General features: G+C 47.0%; 1 protein-coding gene across 1 annotated transcript; it reads right to left on the bottom strand.

Moving 5' to 3' along the window:
• Positions 1 to 1,011: 1,011 nt before the first annotated feature.
• TSPAN33 (tetraspanin 33) lies at positions 1,012 to 24,114 on the bottom strand. Its single transcript, XM_081927416.1, has 8 exons — positions 23,873 to 24,114; positions 14,472 to 14,529; positions 10,619 to 10,746; positions 8,625 to 8,699; positions 7,599 to 7,694; positions 5,042 to 5,170; positions 2,333 to 2,494; positions 1,012 to 1,249 (listed from the first exon to the last, which is right to left on the bottom strand). The coding sequence occupies exons 1-8, from the start codon at positions 23,978 to 23,980 to the stop codon at positions 1,148 to 1,150; spliced, it is 858 nt and encodes a 285-aa protein (XP_081783542.1). The 5' UTR covers positions 23,981 to 24,114; the 3' UTR covers positions 1,012 to 1,147.
• Positions 24,115 to 25,657: the final 1,543 nt, after the last annotated feature.

A 25,657-nucleotide genomic window follows, 5' to 3' on the forward strand; every position in this document is an offset into this window, starting at 1 on the left:
GCTCCTGCCAACCTAGTAGTTCAAGAGCACGTCAAAGTGCAAGTAGATAAATAGGTACCGCTCTGGCAGGAAGGTAAACGGCGTTTCCGTGCGCTGCTCTGGTTTGCCAGAAGCAGCTTAGTCATGCTGGCCACATGACCCGGAAGCTGTACACCGGCTCCCTCGGCCAATAAAGCGAGATGAGCGCCGCAACCCCAGAGTCGGTCACGACTGGACCTAATGGTCAGGGGTCCCTTTACCTTTACGGGACCTTATCGAGACAGCGGATGCTTCTCATTTTTCCGGGTCGGGGCAAAAAGGGTTCTGCTTTTCACAAGCACCGGGGGGCTTGATCACAGTGAGGGCACCCCACCTCCCAAATATGCTTTGGTCCTGCCTGTCTCCTGTTCCCTTTAACAAAGTTAAACCAGGGAGTTGGTGGGGGCAGGAACACATACCTGATATATTACAAAGTTGGCACATCGTTGGCAAGGACAGGTTGAGGGTTCGAGAAGGCACCTTTCCTCCCCGGTTGGAGGGAGCAGGAGGCAAGTAGGCCCTTGGTCAACGCCCCAACCTGCCTGCCCCATCTTTGCACCCCAACGAAGTAGCCAAGAACCATGGGCAGCTCCGGCCCAGAGTTCAAATCCAGCGGCTCCCATCTCAAGCCATGAGGAGGAAAATGCAGGTGGAGATTCGTCTGCTGACAGCACCGACTCTTTACCTTCCTGTCCTCTGCTGGAACTCTTTAAAAGAAATAAAAAACCTTCATATTTTGGAGGAGAAGAGCGTGTTTTCAAGCTTCCTGCAGAGTTTCAAAGCTGGGAGGTGCTCATTTGTCTTCTAGGGTTAACAAAAGCTTCCTTCAATATATTCCTTGCAGGAAGGAGCTGCCTTCAAAAGAGCCGCCCGGAATGCCTCAGGCAATCCAGTCCGGTGGAATGAGGTCACTTCCTGTGGGCGCCATCTTGGATCCCAGGGAGACGGGCACGGAGAATGAGGTCACTTCCTGTGGGCGCCATCTTGGATCCCAGGAGATGGGCACGGGGAATGAGGTCACTTCCTGTGGGCGCCATCTTGGATCCCAGGAGATGGGCACGGGTTTGGTCATAGGGAAGGCCACAAATAATACATTTCTTGTTTCTTATTTCCCCGCAAGGAAGTCCTTTCAGTACCAAAGGTCAGCTCGGTGTTGCTGGTTGTAGAGAAGAAGCTTAATCTGGTCTCTGATCTGGTTGACAAGGACCTGGGAGAGCAGGATCCCGACCAGCTGCAAGAGGGAAACAAAAGACAGACGGAACAGGACAGTGAGCGCGGCAAAAAGGGAGACGTCTTTAAACGGACAAAACTCCTCTATGTCAAATTAACTAGTTGGATGGACGCTGAGGGTAACTTGGCGGAGGAGCAAGCTGGATTTAGGCAAGGCAGATCTACCATAGATCACTGTTTCATCTTAGCACACCTTATCGATAAATATGCCAAGAAAACCCGTGGGGTCTTATATGCAGCATTCATTGATTTGATTCAATTTTACGAGTAAGGCTCTGGGCCAAATTGAATACATCCAGTATAGATAAAAGATTACTGTATTTTTCGCTCTATAGGATGCATCAGTCGATAGGACGCACCTAGTTTGGGGGGAAGGAAACACCCCCAGTCGTTCTTAGACTCCTTATTGGGTGAGCAACGCAGCCAAGCAACTCAGTTGGAGCCTCCCTCCTCCCTGGCCGGCAGGGAGGGAGGGAGAGGAGCTGCTTCCTTTGAAACCCAGGAAATTTAAGGGACATCATCAATAAGGGACAGCAGCGGGACACGGCGCTGGGATAAGGGACTTTCCCACCAAATAAAGGACAGTTGACAGCTATGCTTCCCTAGCTAGCAGGGCCAGTGGCCAGGGATGATGGGAATTGTAGTCTGAAGACAGCTAGAGATGCGAGTTTGGGAAACACCTCTCTAAACTAAAAAGCAACCTTCCCCCATCCCCTCTACCATGTGGGATGCCCCTTTCTGAACCTTTTCCAAATCTACGATATCCCACTTGAGACGAGGCAACCAGAACTGTACACAGTATTCCAAGCGTGGTCTTGGATTTCAGGGTTGCCAGGACCGGAGCCTTTCAACCACCCAAGAGGAATGTGCTAGGTTCTTCCTGAAAGCCAACAAAGAGGGAGGCAGATGCACCTGGCAAATGGAGGGCATTCTGCAAACAGGGAGCCACCACCGAAAAGGCCCTGCCATGGGGCAATGCCAACTGGTGCCCCACCATGGTGGAAGCAGCTCCCAAGCGTTGCCTGCAGACTGTAGGGTCCAGGGGCCTGAAACGACACCCATGACGTGGGGGCAAGATGATTACCTGGGGAATGGCCAATCCCAGCGCTACTCCGCCCAGGAGGAAGAGGTTGCTGTGGATCCAGTTCACCAGCTTGTCAATGCACCCGTTGGTATAGATGAACTCGCTGGCCTCCAGGTAGTTGAAAGCCTGCATCCCTTGGCCACACATGGTGTTGATGACCGACTGCAAGGGAGGAAGCGTGTTGGAGAAAATCATAACTTCAAAAATTGTATCGAAATTAAATTAATTAAATTTAACTAAAATGAATTTAATTTAATTTACATTTAATTAAAACAAAATTAAAAGACGCCTGCTTCTTGGGAGAAAATCAATGACAAACCTAGGTAAAGGTAAAGGTAAAGGTACCCCTGCCCGTACGGGCCAGTCTTGCCAGACTCTGGGGTTGTGCGCCCATCTCACTTAAGAGGCCAGGGGCCAGCGCTGTCCGGAGACACTTCCGGGTCACGTGGCCAGCGTGACAAAGCTGCATCTGGCGAGCCAGAGCTGCACACGGAAACGCCGTTTACCTTCCCGCTGGTAAGCGGTCCCTATTTATCTACTTGCACCCGGAGGTGCTTTCGAACTGCTAGGTTGGCAGGCGCTGGGACCGAGCAGCGGGAGCGCACCCCGCCGCAGGGATTCGAACCGCCAACCTTTCGATCGGCAAGTCCTAGGCGCTGAGGCTTTAACCCACAGCGCCACCTGCGTCCCGACAAACCTAGAGAGCATCTTAAAAAAAAAGAGACATCACCTGGCCAACAAAGGCCCATATACTTAAAGCTATGGTTTTCCTAGTAGTGATGTATGGAAGTGAGAGCTGGAACATAACATAATAATAACAATAATAATAATAATAGTAATAATAATAATAATAATAATAATAATAATAATAATAATAATTTATTATTTATACCCCGCCCATCTGGCTGGGCTTCCCCAGCCACTCTGGGTGGCTTCTAACAAAATCATAAAATACAGTAATGCATCAAACATTAAAAGCTTCCCTAAAGAGGGCTGCCTTCAGATGTCTTCTAAAAGTCTGGTAGTTGTGCTTCTATTTGACATCTGATGGAAGGGCGTTCCACAGGGCGGGTGCCACCACCGAGAAGGCCCTCTGCCTGGTTCCCTGTAACTTGGCTTCTCGCAGTGAGGGAACCGCCAAAAGGCCCTCGGAGCTGGACCTCAGTGTCCGGGCAGAACGATGGGGGAGGAGACGCTCCTTCAGATATACTGGACCATAAAAAAGGCTGATTGCCGAAAAATTGATGCTTTTGAATTCTGGTGCTGGAGGAGGCTCTTGAGAGTCCCATGGACGGCAAGAAGACCAAACCTCTCCATTCTGAAGGAAATCAGACCTGAGAGCTCACTGGACGGACAGATCCTGAAGCTGAGGCTCCAAGACTTTGGCCACCTCCTGAGAAGAGAAGACTCCCTGGAAAAGACCCTGATGCTGGGAAAGATGGAGGGCCCAAGGAGAAGGGGACGACAGAGGACGAGATGGTGGGAAAGTGTTCTCGAAGCTACCAGCATGAGTTTGACCAAACTGTGGGAGGCAGTGGAAGACAGGAGTGCCTGGGGTGCTCTGGTCCAGGGGGTCACAAAGAGGCGGACACGACTAAATAACAAAATTAATTGTATCTTTTGACGATTCTGTTTTCTTTTGAGTTACTGGCCTGGCTGAACTAAAAGGGCCTGCCCTTGTCTTTTACGGTACAGAACTAGCTGCTTTTAGGTACTGTCTGCAGTGAATGGTGGCTCCAGAACTCAAAAAAGAATAAACTGTTAGAATCTGTCGTGGTCGTTGTATGCATGAAAAGAAAAGCCACTAGGCATAGCATTTATGATTAGGCTTGAATTGTTTTGTACACAGATGAAATAGGACATTGGAAGACTTTGAATGAACAGGAAAATTAGTTAAAGTCTAATCCAATTAGTCAAAGCCAAATGATTTTGATGATGATGATGGTAATAATAATTTATTTACACCCTGCCCATCTGGGTGGGTTTCCACAGCCACTCTGGGCGGCTTCCAACAGAATATTAAAAAGACGATAAAACACCAAACATTAAAAACTTCCCTGAACAGGGCTGCCTTCAGATGTCTTCTAAAAGTCAGGTACTTGTTTAATTCCTTGACATCTGATGGAAGGGCGTTCCACAGGGCAGGGGCCAATACTGAGAAGGCCCTCTGCCTGGTTCCCTGTAACCTCACTTCTAGCAGGGAGGGAACCGCCAGATAAATTATTATCATTATTATTATGATTAGTAGTAGTAGTAATAGTAAAAGGTAAAGGGACCCCTGACCATTAGGTCCAGTTGTGGCCGACTCTGGGGTTGTGGCGCTCATCTCACTTTACTGGCCGAGGGAGCCGGCGTACAGCTTCCGGGTCATGTGGCCAGCATGACTAAGCCGCTTCTGGAGAACCAGAGCAGCGCACGGAAACACCGTTTACCTTCCTGCTGGAGCGGTACCTATTTATCTACTTGCACTTTGACGTGCTTTCGAACTGCTAGGTTGGCAGGAGCAGGGACCGAGCAACAGGAGCTCACTCCGTCACGGGGATTCGAACCGCCGACCTTCTGATCGGCAAGTCCTAGGCTCTGTGGCTTAACCCACAGCACCACCCGCGTCCCAATAGTAGTAGTGGTGGTGGTATATTCCTTCTGCTTCTGAAGATTCGCTTTCTACCGTGTTTCCAAATGGATCGGATGTGTGGCTCTACGATATACCTGGTCGTCAGTTTGCAGGCAACAGGAATAAGGCACAGAGCAGCGTTCCCAGCTGGGGTTGTGGGCCGTGCAGTTGAAATACAGGTTTTGGGACCAGTCTTTGTAGGAGATTCCACCACAGCAGCTGAACTGCAAAGGGAAGGAAGAGAAGGAGTTAAGGCAGAGGAGCTGGACGGAAGCAGGCGTCAGAAAGGGTCCCCAACACTTCCCCTTCCCTTTTCAAACATAAAATATTTTGAAATCTTTCATATAGATATATAGCGAAACATCCCACCCAATCGCAGGAGCTGGTGTTTAGGCAATACATAGAAAGCAACAGCCAAATAACAGTTCTTATCTGTTTGTGCAGAGGGCAACAGAACAGTTTTAAGTTAACTCAAAAGTTCTATACAGTGGTACCTTGGTTCTCAAACTTAATCCGTTCCGGAAGTCCGTTCCAAAACCAAAGCGTTCCAAAACCAAGGCACGCTTTCCCATAGAAAGTCATGCAAAATGGATTAATCCGTTCCAGACTGATGGTAGTCACTATTTGGGGGCTTTTATCCATTTCCGCAACCACAAAATCAGTCAGTCTGTAACTGAAATGGGTTTCACACAGTCACAAAAACAAATTAACCGAAAAAGTCACAAAAATGCAAAATAAATAGCAAAAGCGCCAAACCGAATCCATTCTGGAAGTCTGTTTGAATTCCAAAATGTTCAACTTCTGATTGGTGCAGGCGCCCCGGAAATAATAGCCGACAGCTGCTTCAGACGTTCGGCTTCCGAGAAACGTTCAAAAACCAAAACACTTACTTCCGGGTTTTCGGAGTTTGGGACCAAGGCGTTTGGGAACTAAGGCATTTGAGAACCAAGGTATCACTGTAGTGTGTAGAGTCCTCTGTGCGCATTTTTAGTCATGCAAATAATAAAACTGTGGCATTCGATTGCAAAGGAGCTCTTGTGTGTTGGGCCCATGTTATTTTATCCTTCAATGTTTCCACATCTTCCAAAGTACCCACTTGCTCAATAAGTTATTCTCTCAAGTTATTCCATTGCTTCTCATTATTACAAGTTTGGCCGCTAGCGGGGTTTTTTTGTATCTTGCTTCTCTATGTTGTGAACCATAATCTACAGTTGGAAAGGCAGCATGCAAATTTAATTTTTAAAATAAAATAGAAGAGTAGAAGAGGACTCATTAAAGGTTTGAGGTGCCTCCCGTGAAAAGACTGAGCGCGGGGAATTTGGAGCCATTTTGCTCAGGAATTGCTTTTATTTCGACATACATTTCTTTCGAGAACTGAGCTGCTTTCCTGCGCACTTCTGTGATGTCACGGAGGCCAGCCAATCAGTGCCACACGCATAATAAGGAGCCCTACACATTTGAAAAGCGCATTTTCAGGATAGGTCAGTCCTGAAAACCTACTTTGCAGCACTAGGGCCCTGGGACAGGAGATGTGCAACCAGGGCCAGAACTGGGTTTGATGAGGCCCTAAGCTACTGAAGGTAACGGGGCCCTTGATATGTCCAGCTGTCCTTTGTCAACAACAAATTATCGCTGTTTTTTGTGTGGAATATATGCTAGATGGTGATTTATGGACCTAATACATATCGAAAGCCATTTGCACATAACAAAATATGCATTTTATCAAAGTAATTGTTGAACTGAAATACAATTAAGAAGAAATATATTAACAGTGAGATAAGTATATTAATAGTGAAATAATTATTAAGCTCTAACTTAAAACGGTTTTTTATTCATAACAAACTTAATAATGCGAACACATGGGCATTTGGCAATAGCAAAAGTTCCTTTAGAAACACAATTTACAAAGACTCAAAATCTAGTCTCTAAAAACTTGCTATAACATGAAAAAATAATAGAAAACCAGTGATATTTCAGGGAGCAGGCTAGCAGGCGGGGCCCATGACTTACATCATAGGAGCCTAAAGGTAAAGGTAAAGGTACCCCTGCCCGTACGGGCCAGTCTTGACAGACTCTGGGGTTGTGCACCCATCTCACTCAAGAGGCCAGGGGCCAGCGCTGTCCGGAGACACTTCCGGGTCACGTGGCCAGCGTGACAAAGCTGCATCTGGCGAGCCAGAGCCGCACACGGAAACGCCGTTTACCTTCCCGCTGGTAAGCGGTCCCTATTTATCTACTTGCACCCGGAGGTGCTTTCGAACTGCTAGGTTGGCAGGCGCTGGGACCGAGCAGCGGGAGCGCACCCCGCCGCAGGGATTCGAACCGCCGACCTTTCGATCGGCAAGTCCTAGGCGCTGAGGCTTTAACCCACAGCGCCACCTGTGTCCCCTCATAGGACACATCATAGGAGCCTACACAACACTAAACACAGTTGCTGTACATAGGTTTTATGGTATTTTTTGTTTTTTTCTTATATTTTGGAAATGTACATCCAGTTTTTTCCCCCTTTACAATTTTTTGGGGGCCCCAAGAGAGTGGGGCTGTAAGATATAGCTTCTTTAGCTTATACATAAATCCAGCACTGTGTGCAACCACAACTTGCAACCATCTAGAAGCAAGGCAAGGGCTTGCAGTTTATAAACCAAAACTCACCTCTTTCTGGCCAAAGTCAATGAGGTTCTGGAGGTCCAAGTCGTCCCGATAATGCACGATGGCGTTGTTGACAATCTCGCTCACCTTCCCGCGAGCCTGTAAGGAAATCGGAACAAGGCTATGGAGGGAGTTGCTCGGTCCCTGCTCCTGCCAACTTAGCAGTTCGAAAGCACATCAAAGTGCAAGTAGATAACTAGGTACCACTCCGGTGGGAAGGTAAACGGTGTTTCCGTGTGCTGCTCTGGTTTGCCAGAAGCGGCTTAGTCCTGCTGGCCACATGACCCGGAAGCTGTACGCCGGCTCCCTCGGCCAATAAAGCGAGATGAGGGCCGGAACCCCAGGGTCGGCCACGACTGGACCTAATGGTCAGGGGTCCCTTTACCTTTACCTTTAACCCGACAAAACGTGTCTGTAAGTGTCTGTAACCCGAGGTATGACTGTACCACTGTTTTTAATTCTAATCCTGAACATGTCAAGTCCCGGTCCCCACTCCCTGAACACCCATCTCCAAAGGAGCAGCTTAGGGACATTCCAGGGAACAACACTGCCCACATAATAATAATAATAATAATAATAATAATAATAATAATACAGTGGTGCCCCGCAAGACGAATGCCTCGCAAGACGGAAAATCCGCTAGACGAAAGGGTTTTCCGTTTTGGAGGCGCTTCGCAAAACGAATTTCCCTATGGGCTTGCTTCGCAAGACGAAAATGTCTTGCGAGTTCCTTCGGGGTTTTTTCCCTCCCCCCCCCTTTTCCTAAGCCGCTAAGCCTCTTATCAGCTGATCCGCTGATAAGCCGCTTAACAGCTGACTGCTAAAAGCCGCTAAACCGCTAATAGCGCTAATCCGCTAAGCTGTCAATGGGCTTGCTTCGCAAGACGAAAAAACCGCTATATGAAGAGCCTCGCGGAACGAATTAATTTCGTCTTGCGAGGCACCACTGTAATAATAAACTTCAGTGCCACGCAAAAGCTTCCAAGCCACCTTTCCACTCTCCCCTACCCGGAACAATCGCCTCTGTACCTTGTCGGAGAAGACGAACCCCAGGACGCCCGAGGCCAACTGCAGCAGGAAGATGACCGTCAGGCAGATAGAGAACTGCAGGGGAGAGAATCTCGTAAGTGAAGGGTCACAGAGCCAATGGCAGGTTAATGCTCAAGGGGGTGGGGCCAGATCCAAGGGCCTTCTGGCTGTTCCCTCCTTGCGAGAAGTGAGGTTACAGGGAACCAGGCAGAGGGCCTTCTCGGTGGTGGCACCCGCCCTGTGGAACGCCCTCCCACCAGATGTCAAAGAGAAAAATAACCACCAAACTTTTAGACTACATCTGAAGGCAGCCCTGCTTAGGGAAGTTTTTAATATTTGATGTTTTATCGTTTTGTTTTGTTTTTTTAATTTTTATTGATTATTTTCACATATCAAATTATTCCAACAATGTATTTCCCCCCATTTCACCCCTCCCATCTCCCCCTGATACCCCTCCCTCCCCCCTACAACTTCTCTCAGTTCCTCTTTCTGATTTATTAACACATATTATTCTCTGCATGTTATAAAAATGTAAATATCTCTGGTTTTAGAATGTATTTCAATTAAATGATTATGATTTTATGTAAACTGTGTTACTTTTACTGATGTTAGCCGCAATGAGCCCGGCTTCGGCTGGGGAGGGCGGGATATAAATGAAATTGTATTATTATTATTACTATTATTATTATTATTATTATTATTATTATTAATCCCAGACCCCTTTCAGGGGGCATTTTGCGGTGAGGGAGACCCGTCCAGAAGGCCAAAAAATCACAGGGAACCAGGCAGAGGGCCTTCTTGGTGGTGGCACCTGCCCTGTGGAACACCCTCCCACCAGATGTCAAGGAAATAAACAACTACCTGACATTAAGATAAGATAAGATTAAGATAGATTAAGATAAAATTTATTGTCATTGTCCGTATATACACAGTATACACAACAACGAAAATCAAACACCCAAAGACCGGGTTCACATACACATCTGAAGGCATCTGAAGGCGGCCCTGCTTAGGGAAGTTTAAAATGTTTGATGTTTTGTGGTGTTTTTAATATTCTGTTGGGAGCTGCCCAGAGTGGCTGGGGAAACCCAGCCAGATGGGCAGGGTACAAATAATAAAATAAAATAATAAAATTTTATTATTATTACCGTATTTTTCGCTCTATAGGACGCACTTTTTCCCCTCCAAAAATGAAGGGGAAATGTGTGTGCGTCCTATGGAGCGAATTCAAGCTCCTTGGCTTCAGCGATAGCAATGTGAAGTCTCCGAAGCCTGCGCTCCAGAGGTTTCGCGTTGCTTTCGCTGAAGCCAGGAGAGTCTGCTCTTTGAGGCTGGCGGTGGGGGAAAACAGTGCTTCCCCCCACCGCCAGCCCCACAAGCTCGGTCGGAAAGCCCACAGGAGCTGCACGCTCTTTAAAGGGTGCGCGGCTCCTGTGGGCTTTTGCGGGAGATGGGGGAATTCCCCCACCTCCTGCAAAAGCATGCAAAAGCCATGCGCTCTTTAAAGGCTGCGAGGCTCCTGCGGGCTTTTCTACATGGTGGGGGAATTCCCCCACCTCGTAGAAAAGCCCGCAGGAGCCGCCAAGCCTTTAAAGAGTGCGCCGCTCTTGGGGGCTTTTCCACAAGTAGGGAGAAGGGACTGACTGGCCGAGTCAGTCCCTTCTCCCTCCTGTGGGCTTTTGCGGGAGATGGGGGAATTCCCCCACCTCCTGCAAAAGCAGGGAGAAGGTCTGAGAGAAGCTCACAGGCTGCTTGCAGCCTGTCCGCTGCTCCCAGAGCTGGGGGGCGGTGAATCATTCCCCCCCCCTTGATTTCCCCCTCTGAAAACTTGGTGCGCCCTATGGTCAGGTGCGCCCTATAGAGCGGAAAATACGGTATATAATCCAAGCACACACTTCCAGTGGCAAGGGCTCCCTTTGCTTAAGGATGACCAGAAAGTGTCTGATGCCAGCGCTACCCTGCCTTTGCCCAGGACGACGCCCAGGGGTTCTCACCGTCTGAAGCAAGCAGATGTTCTCCCGCAGGGAGCCGATGCAGCCGCAGAAGGTGATGAAAAACATCAGGATGCCGACGACAATCAGCAGGATGGCCGGGTCCACAGCGAGGCAGGCCATGGCCGCTTCTGCAACGGGAAAGGAAGATCAGAGTCAAACGCAGGGATTTCCGTCCCGTCCCAACAGCTTCTCCCTGCTAGCTATGGCTAAGCGCGCCTATCTGTTGCAGCGGGTTGGAGTAGGTGACCCTAAGGGTTCCCTTCCAACTCTTATGATTCTGTCCTCAACAACAGAGTTTTATGTTTCTTTTCATTTAAATGCGGGGATGGCTAAAAGGCAGCATTAGCTGTCTGCTTTTTAGAGCAAATCAGCAACAAACCTCTGGTTACGTGAACCATATTCAGTAAACACACAAGACGTAATTGGCTGTACGTTTGGAAAAATAAGATATAGTATTCATACAAAACATATTACAGTGGTACCTCGGGTTACAGACGCTTCAGGTGAGAGACTCTGCTAACCCAGAAATAGTGCTTCAGGTTAAGAACTTTGCTTCAGGATGAGAACAGAAATCGTGCTCTGGTGGCGTGGCAGCAGCAGGAGGCCCCATTAACTAAAGTGGTGCTTCAGGTTAAGAACAGTTTCAGGTTAAGTACAGACCTCCGGAACGAATACTTAACCCGAGGTATCACTGTATCTTAAAACATATCATCCTTAATTTTTCCCTCATCCCCCCCCATAACCCCCCCCGCGACTTCCCTCAGTTCCATTCTCTGGTTTCTCTATAAATGCTATTCTCTGCATGTTGCAGAATTGTATAAGTCCTTAATTTATCTCACTAATTATTATCAATAAAAAAAATTGTGACTGTTTATTCAAAACCTGCCAAGGAGTCCAGTTCACTTTGTTGCTTCTTTAAATACTTTGTAAAAGGTTCTCATTCCTCTTTAAAATCATAGATATCCTTATCCCGCAGTTTATGTGTCAGTTTTGCCAGTTCTGCACAGTCCATCACTTTCTCTTGCCTTGAATTGTAGATTTCAACAGAAGTAGCTCATAAACGAAAAAAGGAGAAGACCCAGTGGATCCTTTCACAGTACAGTCACACCTCGGGATGAATACACTTCAGGCTGAGCGTTTTTGGCTTGCGCTCTGCGGCGACCCGGAAGTAACGGAACGTGTTACTTCCGGGTTTCGCCGCCTGCGCCTGCGCACTCAAAATGACATCACGCGCATGCGCGGAAGTGGCGAAACACGACCTGCGCATGCACAGTCGCGTCTTGCGTTCCTTTCAGGATGCGAATGGGGCTCCGGAACAGATCCTGTTCGCATCCAGAGGTACCACTGTAGTAGTAGTAGTAGCTAGTACTATGCTATAAAATCCATTGTCCTGTGATATCATATATGAGTTTCTACTACTGATGAAGCCCAGGACGGCGAAACAAGGCTAATATTCCGGAAACCCTTGACTTAGACTCTGTGAAAAGATTCTGTGGAACTGCAACAAACTTTTGTGTGGATTGCTGGACTCTATGAACAGACAGGTGGAATAGACACTTTCACATATATGGACCTTATACAGTGGTACCACAGGTTAAGTACTTAATTTATTCCGGAGGTCTGTACTTAACCTGAAACTGTTCTCAACCTGAGGGACCACTTTAGCTAATGGGGCCTCCCACTGCTGCTGCTGCTGCGCCGCCGGAGCACAATTTCTGTTCTCATCCTGAAGCAAAGTTCTTAACCTGAAGCACTATTTCTGGGTTAGCAGAGTCTCTCACCTGAAGCGTATGTAACCCGAGGTACAACTGCACATAAATTGATTAGAGAATGAACTGATCCACTGGGTCTTCTACATTTTTCGTTGAAGTTTATGAGCTACTTCTGTTGAAATCTACAATTCAATACAATGAATAGTATATCTTATTTTTTCACACGTACAGCCGGTTATGTCTTGTGTGTTTGAGACTGCTTTTTTGAGGCAAGAACGCCGGTTGCTTGGGAATAATGCAGGAGGAATTTCAGGGGTGCAGCCACAATTTAAATCCCAAGGTGGTCATTTTCCAGCTTTCCTCGCGTGAGTGAGCTAGTTTCACTCCTCTGCTGAGCTGAAAAAGCAAGTTTACTCCCTCACAGAGCCAGCATATCCAGCACCTTTAGCAAACTAAAGTTCCCAGGATTCTTGGGGGTGGGGGGGGAACCAACTGTTATTCAATTTATTCAATTGAAAAATAGAAAATGCCCAAAACAGCAGTTCCCAGTTCTTATTGGGCCACTGTCTGCGTGGTTCCATAAACTCATCCCCAGTGCTACCCTACGGTATAAAAAGCATTATTCAGAATAGCAGTTTGCATGGCCCACTGAGGAAAACATGACAATGATTCAAAATCTTATTAAAAGTATGTAGTTTAATTTAACTCGACAAAATGGATGAACTTGTTCCAGTGAGGCCAGATATTGCAAGGAGAGCATTTCCACACATTCTTGTCGACGAAAAGTACTACAGTCGTACCTTGGAAGTCGAATGGAATCCGTTCCGAAAGTCCATTCGACTTCCAAAACATTGGGAAACCAAAGCATGGCTTTTGATTGGCTGCAGGAAGCTCCTGCAGCCAATCAGAAGCCGTGGAAGCCACATCGGACGTTCGGCTTCCAAAAAAAAGTTCAAAAACTGGAACACTCACTTCTGGGTTTCAATGCGTTTGAGATCCAAGGTACGACTGTACTTACTAAACACCCACAAACGTTCATTGATCACAGCTATAGGGTAACTAGTTTATGAGAAAATCGATAGTTATTACCAATAACTGGCTATTTGGGGACAACTTGGAATCAGAAATACAAAGGAAATAGCTTTAAAAACAAAAAGAGCAATAAAACTATTTTTTCCCCAAATACTTTTTATTGCTTTTTTGTAACAACAACAAATAAAATAAATACTCTTACATTCAAAAATTTGTATGTCTTCTTATTTACCCTGTGCCTTATTGCACCCGGACTTCCTTCCATCCCTTCAACGGTTTTCATGTCTCAAATCTTTTCTTATAGTTTCTTATTTACACTCCATCCACATCACAAGATTTACATTAATCCTGCTAGTTTTTAAATTCTTATAATTACTCCGTATATATTCAACAAATTTACTCCAATCCTTTTCGAACTTTGCTTCTTTTTGGTTCCGAATCTTATAAGTCAATTTCGCTATTCTATGTATTCAAACTTTTTTGTCTGCCACTCCATTGAAGTTGGGATTTCTTGGGATTTCCATTTCTGAGCCACTAAGATTCTAGCGGAGGTCGTTGCGAACATGAATAGTTTGTAATCTCCCTTTTTTAATTCATCCCCTGTTATCCCCAGCAAAAATACTTCTGGTTTCTTTGGGAAAGTGTATTTAAATAGTTTTTTCATTTCGTTATAAATCATGTCCCAATATTTTTTCATTTTTTCACACGGTGAAAAAATTCACCGTCTTTTGTTTTACATTTCCAACACATTTTATTCCTTACTCTATACATTTTTGCTAGTTTAAGCGGGGTGATATACCAACGGTACATCATTTTCATTAAATTTTCTTTTAGAGTGGAGCACGCCATGAACCTCAAACCTTCTGTCCATAACCCAATCATCATAATCAATATTATAGCCGAAATCAACTGCCCATTTTATGATAACTGAAAAGAGCAATAAAACTTGAAAAACGAAGCAAGGAAGGTGTTTCAAGTAAGCAATCGACACACTCGAAGGGCTGACCTCCGGTGCCCATCTGTTTCTTATTGCCACCCTCTTCAGGAAGTATGGCCTAACAGTTTCGAGTCCGCCAGCCCTTGCTTGGCACACTGCTTGTGCTCCTTACCTGCGTGCTTCATCAAGCGGGCATAGACTCCCACTGCCACCATCGCCATGGAGATCACCTGCCAAGACAAAAAAGCCCAGAATGTCAAGAGTGCCAGGCCAGAGTCTTCTTAAGCCTTGGCCTCATCCCAGTATACCTGAAGGAGCATCTCCACCCCCATCATTCTGCCCGGACACTGAGGTCCAGCGCCGAGGGCCTTCTGGCAGTTCCCTCACTGCGAGAAGTGAGGTTACAGGGATCCAGGCAGAGGGCCTTCTCGGTGGTGGCACCCGCCCTGTGGAATTGCCCTCCCACCAGATGTCAAAGAGAACAACAACTACTAGACTTTTAGAAGACATCAAAAGGCAGCCCTCTTTAGGGGAGCTTTTAATGTTTAATAGACCACTGTATTTTAATACTTTGTTGGAAGCCGCCCAGAGATGCTGGGGAAACCCAGCCAGATGGGTGGGGTATAAATAAATTATTCATTATTATTATTATTATTATTAAACAAAAGCACACATTCTACTCATGTAAAAACACCAAGCAGGCCCCACAAGTAACCCAGAGATGCATTTTAAATAAAACGACACATTCTACTCATGTAAGAGAAGAGCGCAAAATATGGTCTGAAGCTCAACATCAAAAAAACTAAGATCATGGCCACTGGGCCCATCACCTCCTGGCAAATAGAAGGGGAAGAAATGGAGGCAGTGAGAGATTTTACTTTCTTGGGCTCCATGATCACTGCAGATGGTGACAGCAGCCACAAAATTAAAAGACGCCTGCTTCTTGGGAGAAAAGCAATGACAAACCTAGACCGCATCTTAAAAAGCAGAGACATCACCTTGCCAACAAAGGTCCGTATAGTTAAAGTTAGGTTTTCCCAGTAGTGATGTATGGAAGTGAGAGCTGGACCATCAAGAAGGCTGATCGCCAAAGAATGGATGCTTTTGAATTCTGGTGCTGAATTCAGTGAAATGTGGGAACTCCAGAAAGATACTAGAAATGGAGGGATATGGGGAACGCAACAGGGAAAGGGGGGAGGGAAATTTGGAATCCAAAAGTTGTAAAATTATTTTTTTCTATCTTTATTTTATACTTATCTGCATTATATCTGAAAAGGGGGACCTCGTGGAAGGGAGTAGATCGATCTTAGGGGATGGGAACTTGGAAAAAAATTTGGGTTATTGATGATGAGTGTAATTTGGGGATAAGAATTTGTTGAATTTAATTGCTTATTTGGAAGATTTGGAATGCAAGAGGGGGTGGGGAGGGGAAGTCCTGGTTATTGGAAAAAGTTTATAAATTGGATTTAATTTGTTTTAATTTGGAAAACCTTAATAAATATTATTTTTTTTTAAAAAAAAAATGAATTCTGGTGCTGGAGGAGACTCTTGAGAGTCCCATGGACTGCAAGAAGATCAAACATCTCCATTCTTAGGGAAATCAACCCTGAGTGCTCACTGGAAGGACAGATCCTGAAGCTGAGGCTCCAATACTTTGGCCACCTCATGAGAAGAGAAGACTCCCTGGAAAAGACCCTGATGTTGGGAAAGATGGAGGGTACAAGGAGAAGGGGACGACAGAGGACGAGATGGTGGGACAGTGTTCTTGAAGATACCAGCTTGAGTTTGACCCAACTGCGGGAGGCAGTGGAAGACAGGAGTGCCTGGCGTGCTCTGGTCCAGGGGGTCCCGAAGAGTTGGACACGACTAAATGACTAAACAACAACAACAACATCACTCATGTAAAAACACACTGACCACCTGCAGGCCAGATTAAGAAGGTGATTGGACTGCATCTGGCCCCTGGGCCTTAGTTTTGCCTACCCTCCCTGCTCACCAGGTACCAGCTGCTGAATAGCATCACTCTGGCACCCAAAATGCAGCCTGCCCTTTTCAGAAACCCTTTCCTCCTTCCTTGCAGCAGCAAAGGGATCATTTGTCAAGAGCCACCTTTTCCCCCTCCTGGCATTGAAAAGCGTGGGATTTGAAGGAAGGCATTTGTGCTTAAGTGGCTGCAATTAGCTGCTGCAATTGTATTGACACCTGAGGGGGGGGGAACTCTCTTTGAAGGAGGAGGACAAGAAAGAAAAGAGGGGTGGAGAAAGAGAAAGAAGGAAGGAAAAACCCTTGGCACAAACTGCTTTCCTTTTCTTCTTACAGCCTCATTCAGCTGAGCCCAGGTTAAAGTCACGCATAACAGAACTTTGTGGACTTTTGTTACTTTAACTCGTGCACAACCACTCATTCCACGTGCCTGTTTTATGGTTCCATTTTCCATTTTTTAAAAACAGGGCTGCCTTCAGATGTCTTCTAAATGTCAGGTAGCTGTTTACCTCCGGCTAAAATGCAGGTAAAAAGGTAAAGATGCAGCAATAATAATAATAATAAATTATTTATACCCTGGCCAGAGCTGTAAAATTACAGTAAAAACATAATGGGGGGGGGGACCAATTTAAAATACAGGTTAAATTGCAGTTTAAAATGCAGCCTCATTTTAATAGTAGCCCATAGATCAAGACCATAAGGGGAGGGAAACATAAGGGTCAGACCCAGTCCAAACCAAAGGCCAGGCGGAACAGCTCTGTCTTGCAGGCCCTGCGGAAAGATGTCAAGTCCCGCAGGGCCCTAGTCTCTCAGGACAGAGTGTTCCACCAAGTTGGGGCCAGTACTGAAAAGGCACCGGCCCTAGACAAGACCAATCTAACCACCTTGTGACTTGGGACCTCCAAAATGTTATTTGTGGATCTTAAGGTCCTCCGTGGGGCAGACCAGGAGAGACGGTCCTGTAGGTATGAGGCTCCTAGGCCGTATAGGGCTTTAAAGGTCAAAACCTGACCCTGTACTCCACCGGGAGCCAGTGCAGTTGGTAAAGCACTGGATGAACGTCATCCCGCAGCAAGGACCCCATAAGGCGTCTCGCTGCAGCATTCTGCACCCGCTGGAGTTTCTGGGTCAGCTTCAAGGGCAGCCCCACGTAGAGCGATTTACAATAATCAAACCTGGAGGTGACCATCATGTGGATCACTGTGGCCAGATCAGGGCAAGAAAGATAAGGGACCAACTGCTTAATACGACGGAGATGGAAATTGCCACCTGCTCAAATCATAGCTGTCAACAGATTTGAAAATAAGGGACCAGCAGCCTCGAAAATAAGGGATTAGCTGCCAGAATAAGGGATTTTCCGGGCACAGGTATGTTCGACTTCTGAGCCCCTCCGAGCCAAAGGCAGAAAGCCCAGCTAGCAGCCAAACGAAGCCTCAAGCAGTGGTTCCCACAGCGCAGCAACCCGGCAAAGGGGATGCAGCAAGGAAAACCACCGTCCCCTCTCCGCTGGGAAGCGCTGAGCAAAGGCGAGTCCCCAGGCAACGCAGCCGATTTGATCGGCACAAGGCATGCAAGCTCCACCCCCCAGTCGTTCTCAGACTCCTTATTGGGTGAGCAATGCAGCCAAACAACACAGCTGGAGCCTCCCTCCTCCCTGGCCGGCAGGGAGGGAGGGAGAGGAGCTGCTTCCTTTGAAACCAGGGAAATTTAAGGGACATCATCAACAAGGGACAGCAACGGGACACGGCGCCGGGATAAGGGACTTTCCTGCCAAATAAGGGACAGTTGACAGCTATGGCTCAAATTTGAGGTCATCTGCAATTCCGCTTGTTCCCACCCCTTTCCCTTGGAAAAGACTGTTTTTTACCTCTGAATCGGAGCAAACGCTAATTGGGTTTTCTGTGGATGGGCCTTTGCCTGGAGGAAGCAACCAGGCAAACAGAAAACTGCTTTCAGTACCTAGAAAATGCGAGACATGTGGGAAAACCCTCTGGCCTGGGCTTCCTAGCCATCTGTGGACGGTTCCTCAGTTTTGTGGCCATGCATTCTTCCTTTGCATTCATCAGTCGTTTCCTCATTTTTTAAAACGACAACAGCAAGAACATGCCCCACTTTCACCCTCCTCCTACAGGTCTTGCCAAACGTATCGCGTCACCAGGCTGAAATCCTACAAGCACCGGCGATATATGATCATGAAACTCAGTTGGCGCAGGAAGTATCCAGTTCCCCGCTTCCATCCATTGAGATCTCCCTCCCCAAATCTGCTCCGGAGGTTTGGAAGAAGCCCTAGCACAGATTTTATGGGGTTCGCAGGGGGGAAAAGGGGGACAGGACTTCTCTGCACGAGCAGAAATCCTTGTGTTGAAAGCACTTTCTCGTAGGGCTATTTTTTGGACACGACCCTGCAACAGTCGCTTTCCGATGTTAGTTTTGCCACGTTAAAAAAATACAGATACAATTTTCACATTTTTAAAAAGGAATCGTTTCATTCTAAGTGTGCGTGCCTCCTGCGCCAGTTTTCTGTCTGTGGATAGGGTGAAAAACATACAGACCGACCATAGACAGGGGTCAGCAAACTTTCCACTGTCCCTCAAACCTTGGGGGGGGGGGCGGACTATATTTTGGAAAAATAATAATGAACAAATTCCTACGCCCCACAAATAACCCAGAGATGCATTTAAATAAAAGCACACATTTGACTCATGTAAAAACACCAGGCAGGCCCCACAAATAACCCAGAGATGCATTTTAAAGAAAAGGACACATTCTACTCATGGCGGTTCCCTCACTGCGAGAAGCAAAGCTACAGGGAACCAGGCGGAAGGCCTTCTCGGTGGTGGCACCTGCCCTATGGAACGCCCTCCCACCAGATGTCAAAGAGAACAACAACTACCAGACTTTTAGAAGACATCTGAAGGCAGCCCTCTTTAGGGAAGCTTTTAATGTCTGATGCATTACTGTATTTTAATATTTTGTTGGAAGCCGCCCAGAGTGGCTGGGGAAGCCCAGCCAGATGGGCGGGGTATAAATAATAAAATTATTATTATTATTATTATTATTAGGCTTCAAGGTCAGGTATACCGCCTCTGTTTTTATTGGGAGTGGGGCTGTAATGGGACCTGGACCCCTAGGAGTTGGCGCTTCTGCACATGGAGAATAGACCAACCCGTGGCTTCAAGTTACAAGAAAGGAGATTCCGACTCAACATCAGGAAGGACTTTCTGACAGTAAGAGCCGTTCAATAGTGGAATGGATTCCCTTGGGAGCTGGCGGATTCTTCTTCCTTGGAGGATTTTAAACAGAGGTTCGACGGCCATCTCTCATGGAGTCTTCAGCTGGGATTCCTGAATTGCAAAGAGTTGGACTAGATAGAAGACAATTTTACTCTTTAAAGACGGTGTGTTTGTGATGTTTGATTTTCTGCCTGCAGATATACAGGTAGAACTTGCATTCCTGAAGAAGGACCAATATACTGTCTCATTTCATGTTCTAAACAAACTTCATTCATTTCCTGGTGTGTGCAACTTCCTTAAAGTCAAAGGTAAGCACTACTCAGAGCTGACTTCCCAGCACTCTCTCAGTAGTCCTGCACAGGATTGTATGGGACGTTTTTGTGGGGCAACAAGGCTCGGTTTTTTGGTGTTGTTGTTGTTGATAATAATTTATACCCCGCCTATTGGGCTGGGCTTCCCCAGCCACTCTGGGCAGCTTCCAACAAAGTATTAAAATACAGTAATACATCAAACATTAAAAGCTTCCCTAAACAGGGCTGCCTTCAGATGTCTTCTAAAAGTCTGGTAGTTGTTCTTCTCTTTGACATTGGGTGGGAGGGTTTTCCACAGGGCGGGCACCACCACCAAGAAGGCCCTCTGCCTAGTTCCCTGTAACTTGGCTTCTTGCAGGGAGGGAACCGCCAGAAGATCCTCAGCGCTGGACCTCAGTGTCCGAGCAGAATGATGGGGGTGGAGATGCTCCTTCAGGTATACTGGACCGAGGCCGTTTAGGACTTTAAAGGTCAGCACCAACACTTTGAAGTGTGCTTGGAAACATACTGGGAGCCAGTGTAGGTCTTTCAAGACCAGTGTTATATGGTCTCTGCGGCCGCTCCCAGTCACCAGTCTGCTTGCCACATTCTGGATTAGTTGTAGTTTCCGGGTCACCTTCAAAGGTTGCCCCACATAGAGCGCATTGCAGTAGTCCAAGTGGGAGATAACCAGAGCGTGCACCACTCTGGCAAGACAGTTCACGGACAGGTAGGGTCTCAGCCTACGTACCAGATGGAGCTGGCAGACAGCTGCCCTGGACACAGAACTGACCTATGCCTCCATGGACAGCTGTGAGTCCAAAATGAGCACTGGTCCGTCAGGGGCACAGTTACCCCATTCAGGACCAGGGAGTCCCCCACACCTGCCTGCCCCCTGTCCCCCCAAAACAGTACTTCTGTCTTGTCAGGATTCTACCTCAATCTACTCACAGAAACACACAACGAGTGGAATGGTTTTATAACACATATTAGTGTTTTCCCCAACCTGGGTCTCCAGCTGCTTTTTCTGGACTACAATTCCCATCATTCCTGACCACTGGTGTTGCTAGCTAGGGATAATGGGCATTGTAGTTTAAAAAACAACAACAACTGGTGACCCAAATTGCTAAAACAAAGATGTACGTAAAACAGACAATTCGAGCAACAAGCAAAAATTTAAAGATGGAAAACAAAAGTGTAAAACAGGCGCATGGAAGGAGTAGTTGCACACGGGCGAAAATAGCAACGTGGTTCAAGCCAGATGTTTGTGGACTACAGCTCCCATCCGCCCCAGCCAGTACTGCCAATGGGCAGGGATGATGGGAGTTGTAGTTCCGCACCATCTAGAGGACGCCATTTTGGCTACTGAGCTAATACCATGTGGCAGACAGGAGCTCTCCGTGGTCTCAGTTCCCATAACCAGCTGCCCCATTGCCTTTGAACTGAGAGGTGCTGGGTACCTTCTGGCAGGAAAGCCAGCGAGCTACGGATGAGCAGACCATTTATTTATTCCAATAAATTTATTTACAGTGGTGCCCCGCAAGACGAAATTAATTCGTTCCGCAATTTTTGTCGTCTAGCGAATTTTTCGTCTTGCGAAGCATGGTTTCCCATAGGAATGCATTGAAAATCAATTAATGCGTTCCTATGGTCAAAAAAGGTCTAAACAAAGCCAAATTTGGTACAACAACAGTTTATTAACTGCTCTTTAAAGTCACACATACTGTAAAGAGCAGTTCAAAAACTGAAGGGAAAATAAATTAACTTTATAAACAAAACATGTCTTTGTTTTTAGACGTCGCGAGACGTTTTCGTCTCGCGAAGCAAGCCCATAGGGGAAATTCGTCTTGCGAGGCAAATCGAAAACGGAAAAACCTTTCGTCTAGCGAGTTTTTTGTCTTGCGAGGCATTCGTCTTGCGAGGTACCACTGTATTCCAATAAATAAAAGCAGAGGAGAGTTTCGGCAAAGGGGGAATCGGCAGGCGCTGCCACAGCCTGAACGAAATTACCGCGCTCACCTAAAAGCTGATTACAGCCTCCAGGAGCAATTACAAGCGCTTCGGTAATTGCCTATCCCCATACAGAGGCAGATGAACTGGTTAGCTAAGGATTTAAGTTAAAACCAATCCAGGATAAAGAGGCCTTCTAATGGAAACAGTTAATTGGACAAAGTGGCCTGAAGGTCAAGATGAGATGCAGAAGGCGAGGAAAAGCTTGCGCTCAAATAGGAATTAATGGAGACTGTACAACCAGAGTTTCCTAGAGAAAAAAAACACCCTGCAATGCATTGCACTGAAAAGTGCAACTTGAGAGAAGCGCTTCCAAATTTTTGATATCTGGAGCAAAGCGCATAGCCCAATTTTTTTAAAACTGGAGTTATGCACCATGCAGTTACTCAGAAATGGTGTATAATTAGAACAAGATGTTAATTGTTTTAATGGGCTGAAATTTTTGCACATTTAATTATGGGTGCTCATTTTCATGTTCCGAAGGAATTGTTTAATTGTGCCTTTTTTGTGTGTGTGTCAATGGTTTTAGCATTCCAAACCAATTTAGGCCATTAAAGAGGACATAAGTTAATAAATGACAACGGGTAGAGAAGTCGTTTTGAGCAACGTCCGCCAAACTCGGAGCAAGCCCGCTTAAGTCCATTTATTCCAATGGGTCTACTCTGAGTTTGACTCAAGGTCAAAAGTAACCTTTTCACATCATTTGAGTTTTGGATTTATATCCTGCTTTGTTGCCATAGGGATGCGGGTGGCGCTATGGGTTAAACCACAGAGCCTAGGACTTGCCGATCAGAAGGTCGGCGGTTCGAATCCCCGCGATGGGGTGAGCTTCTGTTGCTCAGTCCCTGCTCCTGCCAACCTAGCAGTTCGAAAGGACATCAAAGTACAAGTAGATAAATAGGTACCGCTCCGGCGGGAAGGTAAACAGCGTTTCCATGCACTGCTCGGGTTCACCAGAAGCGGCTTAGTCCTGCTGGCCACATGACCTGGAAGCTGTACGCCGGCTCCCTCGGCCAATAAAGCGAGATGAGCGCCGCAACCCCAGAGTTGGCCACGACTGGACCTAATGGTCAGGGGTCCCTTTACCTTTACCTTGTTGGCATTTAGATTTGATCACAGTTTAATGGGAAAGCTTCAAGGAGGCTAATAAGGGCGAAATGCAACAAATTACACTAGATTTTTTTTAAAAAAATAATAATAATAAGAGCCAAGAAAACTCGTGGAGTGGGGGCTGGAATACCCCATAAAGGCCATTAAATTACATTACAAGTTCAGAATGACAGTATATATCTCAATTATGGAGCATGTATCTCAATTAAGCAATGACAAACCTAAAGAGCATCTTAAAAAGCAGAGACATCACCTTGCCAACAAATGTCCATATAGTTAAAGCTATGGTTTTCCCAGTAGTGATGTATGGAAGTGGGAGCTGGACCATAAAGAAGGCTAATTGCTGAAGAATGGATGCTTTTGAATTGTGGTGCTGGAGGAGACTCTTGAGAGTCCCATGGACTGCAAGAAGATCAAACCTCTCCATTCTGAAGGAAATCAGCCCTGAGTGCTCACTGGAAGGACAGATCGTGGAGCTGAGGCTCCAAGACTTTGGCCACCTCATGAGAACATCAGATTGTCCTTTTTCACCCCTATTACAGACTCCAGGGGCACCGCAGTGCGTTCACACGAGACTCTTAATGGAGGCAAAGCAACAGAGCAATTATAGTGCTCTCTCTATCTTTCAAAGGCGAAAACGGAACCCGCACATTCCATCGACGCACCACCCCTGGACCAGCGCAGACACGTGTGTGCACATCCTCACGTGCCTCAGAGGGCCCGAATGAGACCGCAGAGACCCCCCTCCCATTGTGCATGCAGATGGTTCCAGGCTCAACTTAGCCCCGATCCCAATGCCACCTCCTCCCGAGTAGAGCCGAGAATTGCCCCCCCCCCACAAGCCCTCCCTGCAGAGCCGCTGCTGCCAGCCAGTGCAGGCAACGCTGAACCAGCTGGGCCAGCAGGTCCGATCCGTGCGAGTTTAACCCTCCCGTTGCCGCGCTCACCCAGAAAACCATGTTGAAGAAGAAGAGCAGGTATTTGACCAGGGGGCTGACGAAGGAGAAGTCTTCCCCCTGGGGGGCAGACGAGCCCCCCACCAGCCTCTGGGCCATGGCTGCGGCCCTATCGCCCAGGTTGCTGGTCGCGCAGGGCCATCCTGGCCGGACCCGCACCGATCCTGGCTCGGCGGCTGATCATTAACCCGAAATTCCACCAGCTCCAGTTTTTGCAGCCCAGGAAGGTTCGCCCCGCCCCCCTCCTCGCCCATTGGCTGCGCCCGCCGCCCCCTCCCTTCCTATTGGCCTCTCTCCCGCTCACTCGACTCTTTCTGCGTTCTTAGAACGTTGTGTATCGTTTTATCCCCCGAAGCGCCACCTGTTTAAAGTCCAGCGGAGAGAGGCTCTTAAAGGGGCCGCGCCCCGGGTCGCGCGTCAAGGGTACGCGGGTTCAGACGCGCATGCGTACACGGGTGTCGGCTTTTTCCTTTTTTTTTTTTATTAAAGATTTTCTTGTTTTACAAAAGTGTTTGCAATCTCTCTCTTGCATTTTCTTTTTCCATGTATCCTTTTTTACAAATCAGTTTCATTTGTTGAGACATTGGGAAGAAAAGGGGGAAAGAGATGGGTGGGGGTGGGCGACGGTGTTGGGTGTCGGGTTTTTTTATTTGCAAAAATATCTGCTCTGCCGCCGGGAAAGGCGCGTGAGGGATATGCAACGGCGGTGAACAGCATGAAATTAGCAATGAGGTTCATCAGATTCGCAGGGAAACCAAAATGCTTGTTAATAAAAAAAAGCTATTGCACTACCAACCTTACTGTACGCTTGTGAAACATGGACCCCTTACAGCGAGGGGGGAAAGTATTTGATCCCCTGCTAAATTTGCCCTCTGGCGAAGAAATGACCAGTCCATAATTTTAATGGTAGGTTTATTGTAGCTGTGAGAGACAGAATAACAACAGGGGAAAAAACCCCAGAAACCCGAAAGACAAAAGTCAGAGACTGATGTGCATTATAATGAGCGAAATAAGTATTTGATCCCCTATCAACCAGCCAGATGTCAGACTACCTGCTTTCTTCACTGTATGTAAGGAGCTGAGATTAGAAACACCTGCTGTAAGGGAGAGGGCTTACCTGTGATCCCATCTCCTTACAGTACCTGTACAAAAGACACCTGTCGACGGAAGCAATCAATCCAGCAGATTCCAACGCCTCCGAAAATTTTTACACATCATTTGGGAAGACAGGCGAACTAATACCAGTGTACTGGAAGAAGCAAAGATCACCAGTGTCGAAGCAATGATTCTTCAACATCAACTTCGTTGGACTGGTCATGTTGTGCAGATGCCTGATGATCGTCTTCCAAAGCAGTGGTACCTCGGGTTAAGTACTTAATTCGTTCCGGAGGTCCGTACTTAACCTGAAACTGTTCTTAACCTGAAGCACCACTTTAGCTAATGGGGCCTCCCGCTGCTGCCGCGCCGCCGGAGCACGATTTCTGTTCTCATCCTGAAGCAAAGTTCTTAACCTGAAGCACTATTTCTGGGTTAGCGGAGTCTGTAACCTGAAGCGTCTGTAACCCGAGGTACCACTGTACTCTACTCCGAATGTAAAAATGGAAAGCGTAATGCTGGTGGTCAACAAAAGAGGTTTAAAAACTGTCTCAAAGCAAATCTAAAAAAATGTAGTATAAACACTGACAACTGGGAAACACTGGCCTGCGAGTGCTCCAGTTGGAGAACAGCCTTTCCCAAAGGTGTCCTGGGCTTTGAAGACACTCGAACTCAGGACGC

This window comes from Podarcis melisellensis (assembly GCF_964234715.1).
Source record: "Podarcis melisellensis genome assembly, chromosome: 10".
Classification (NCBI taxonomy): Eukaryota; Metazoa; Chordata; class Lepidosauria; order Squamata; family Lacertidae; genus Podarcis; species Podarcis melisellensis.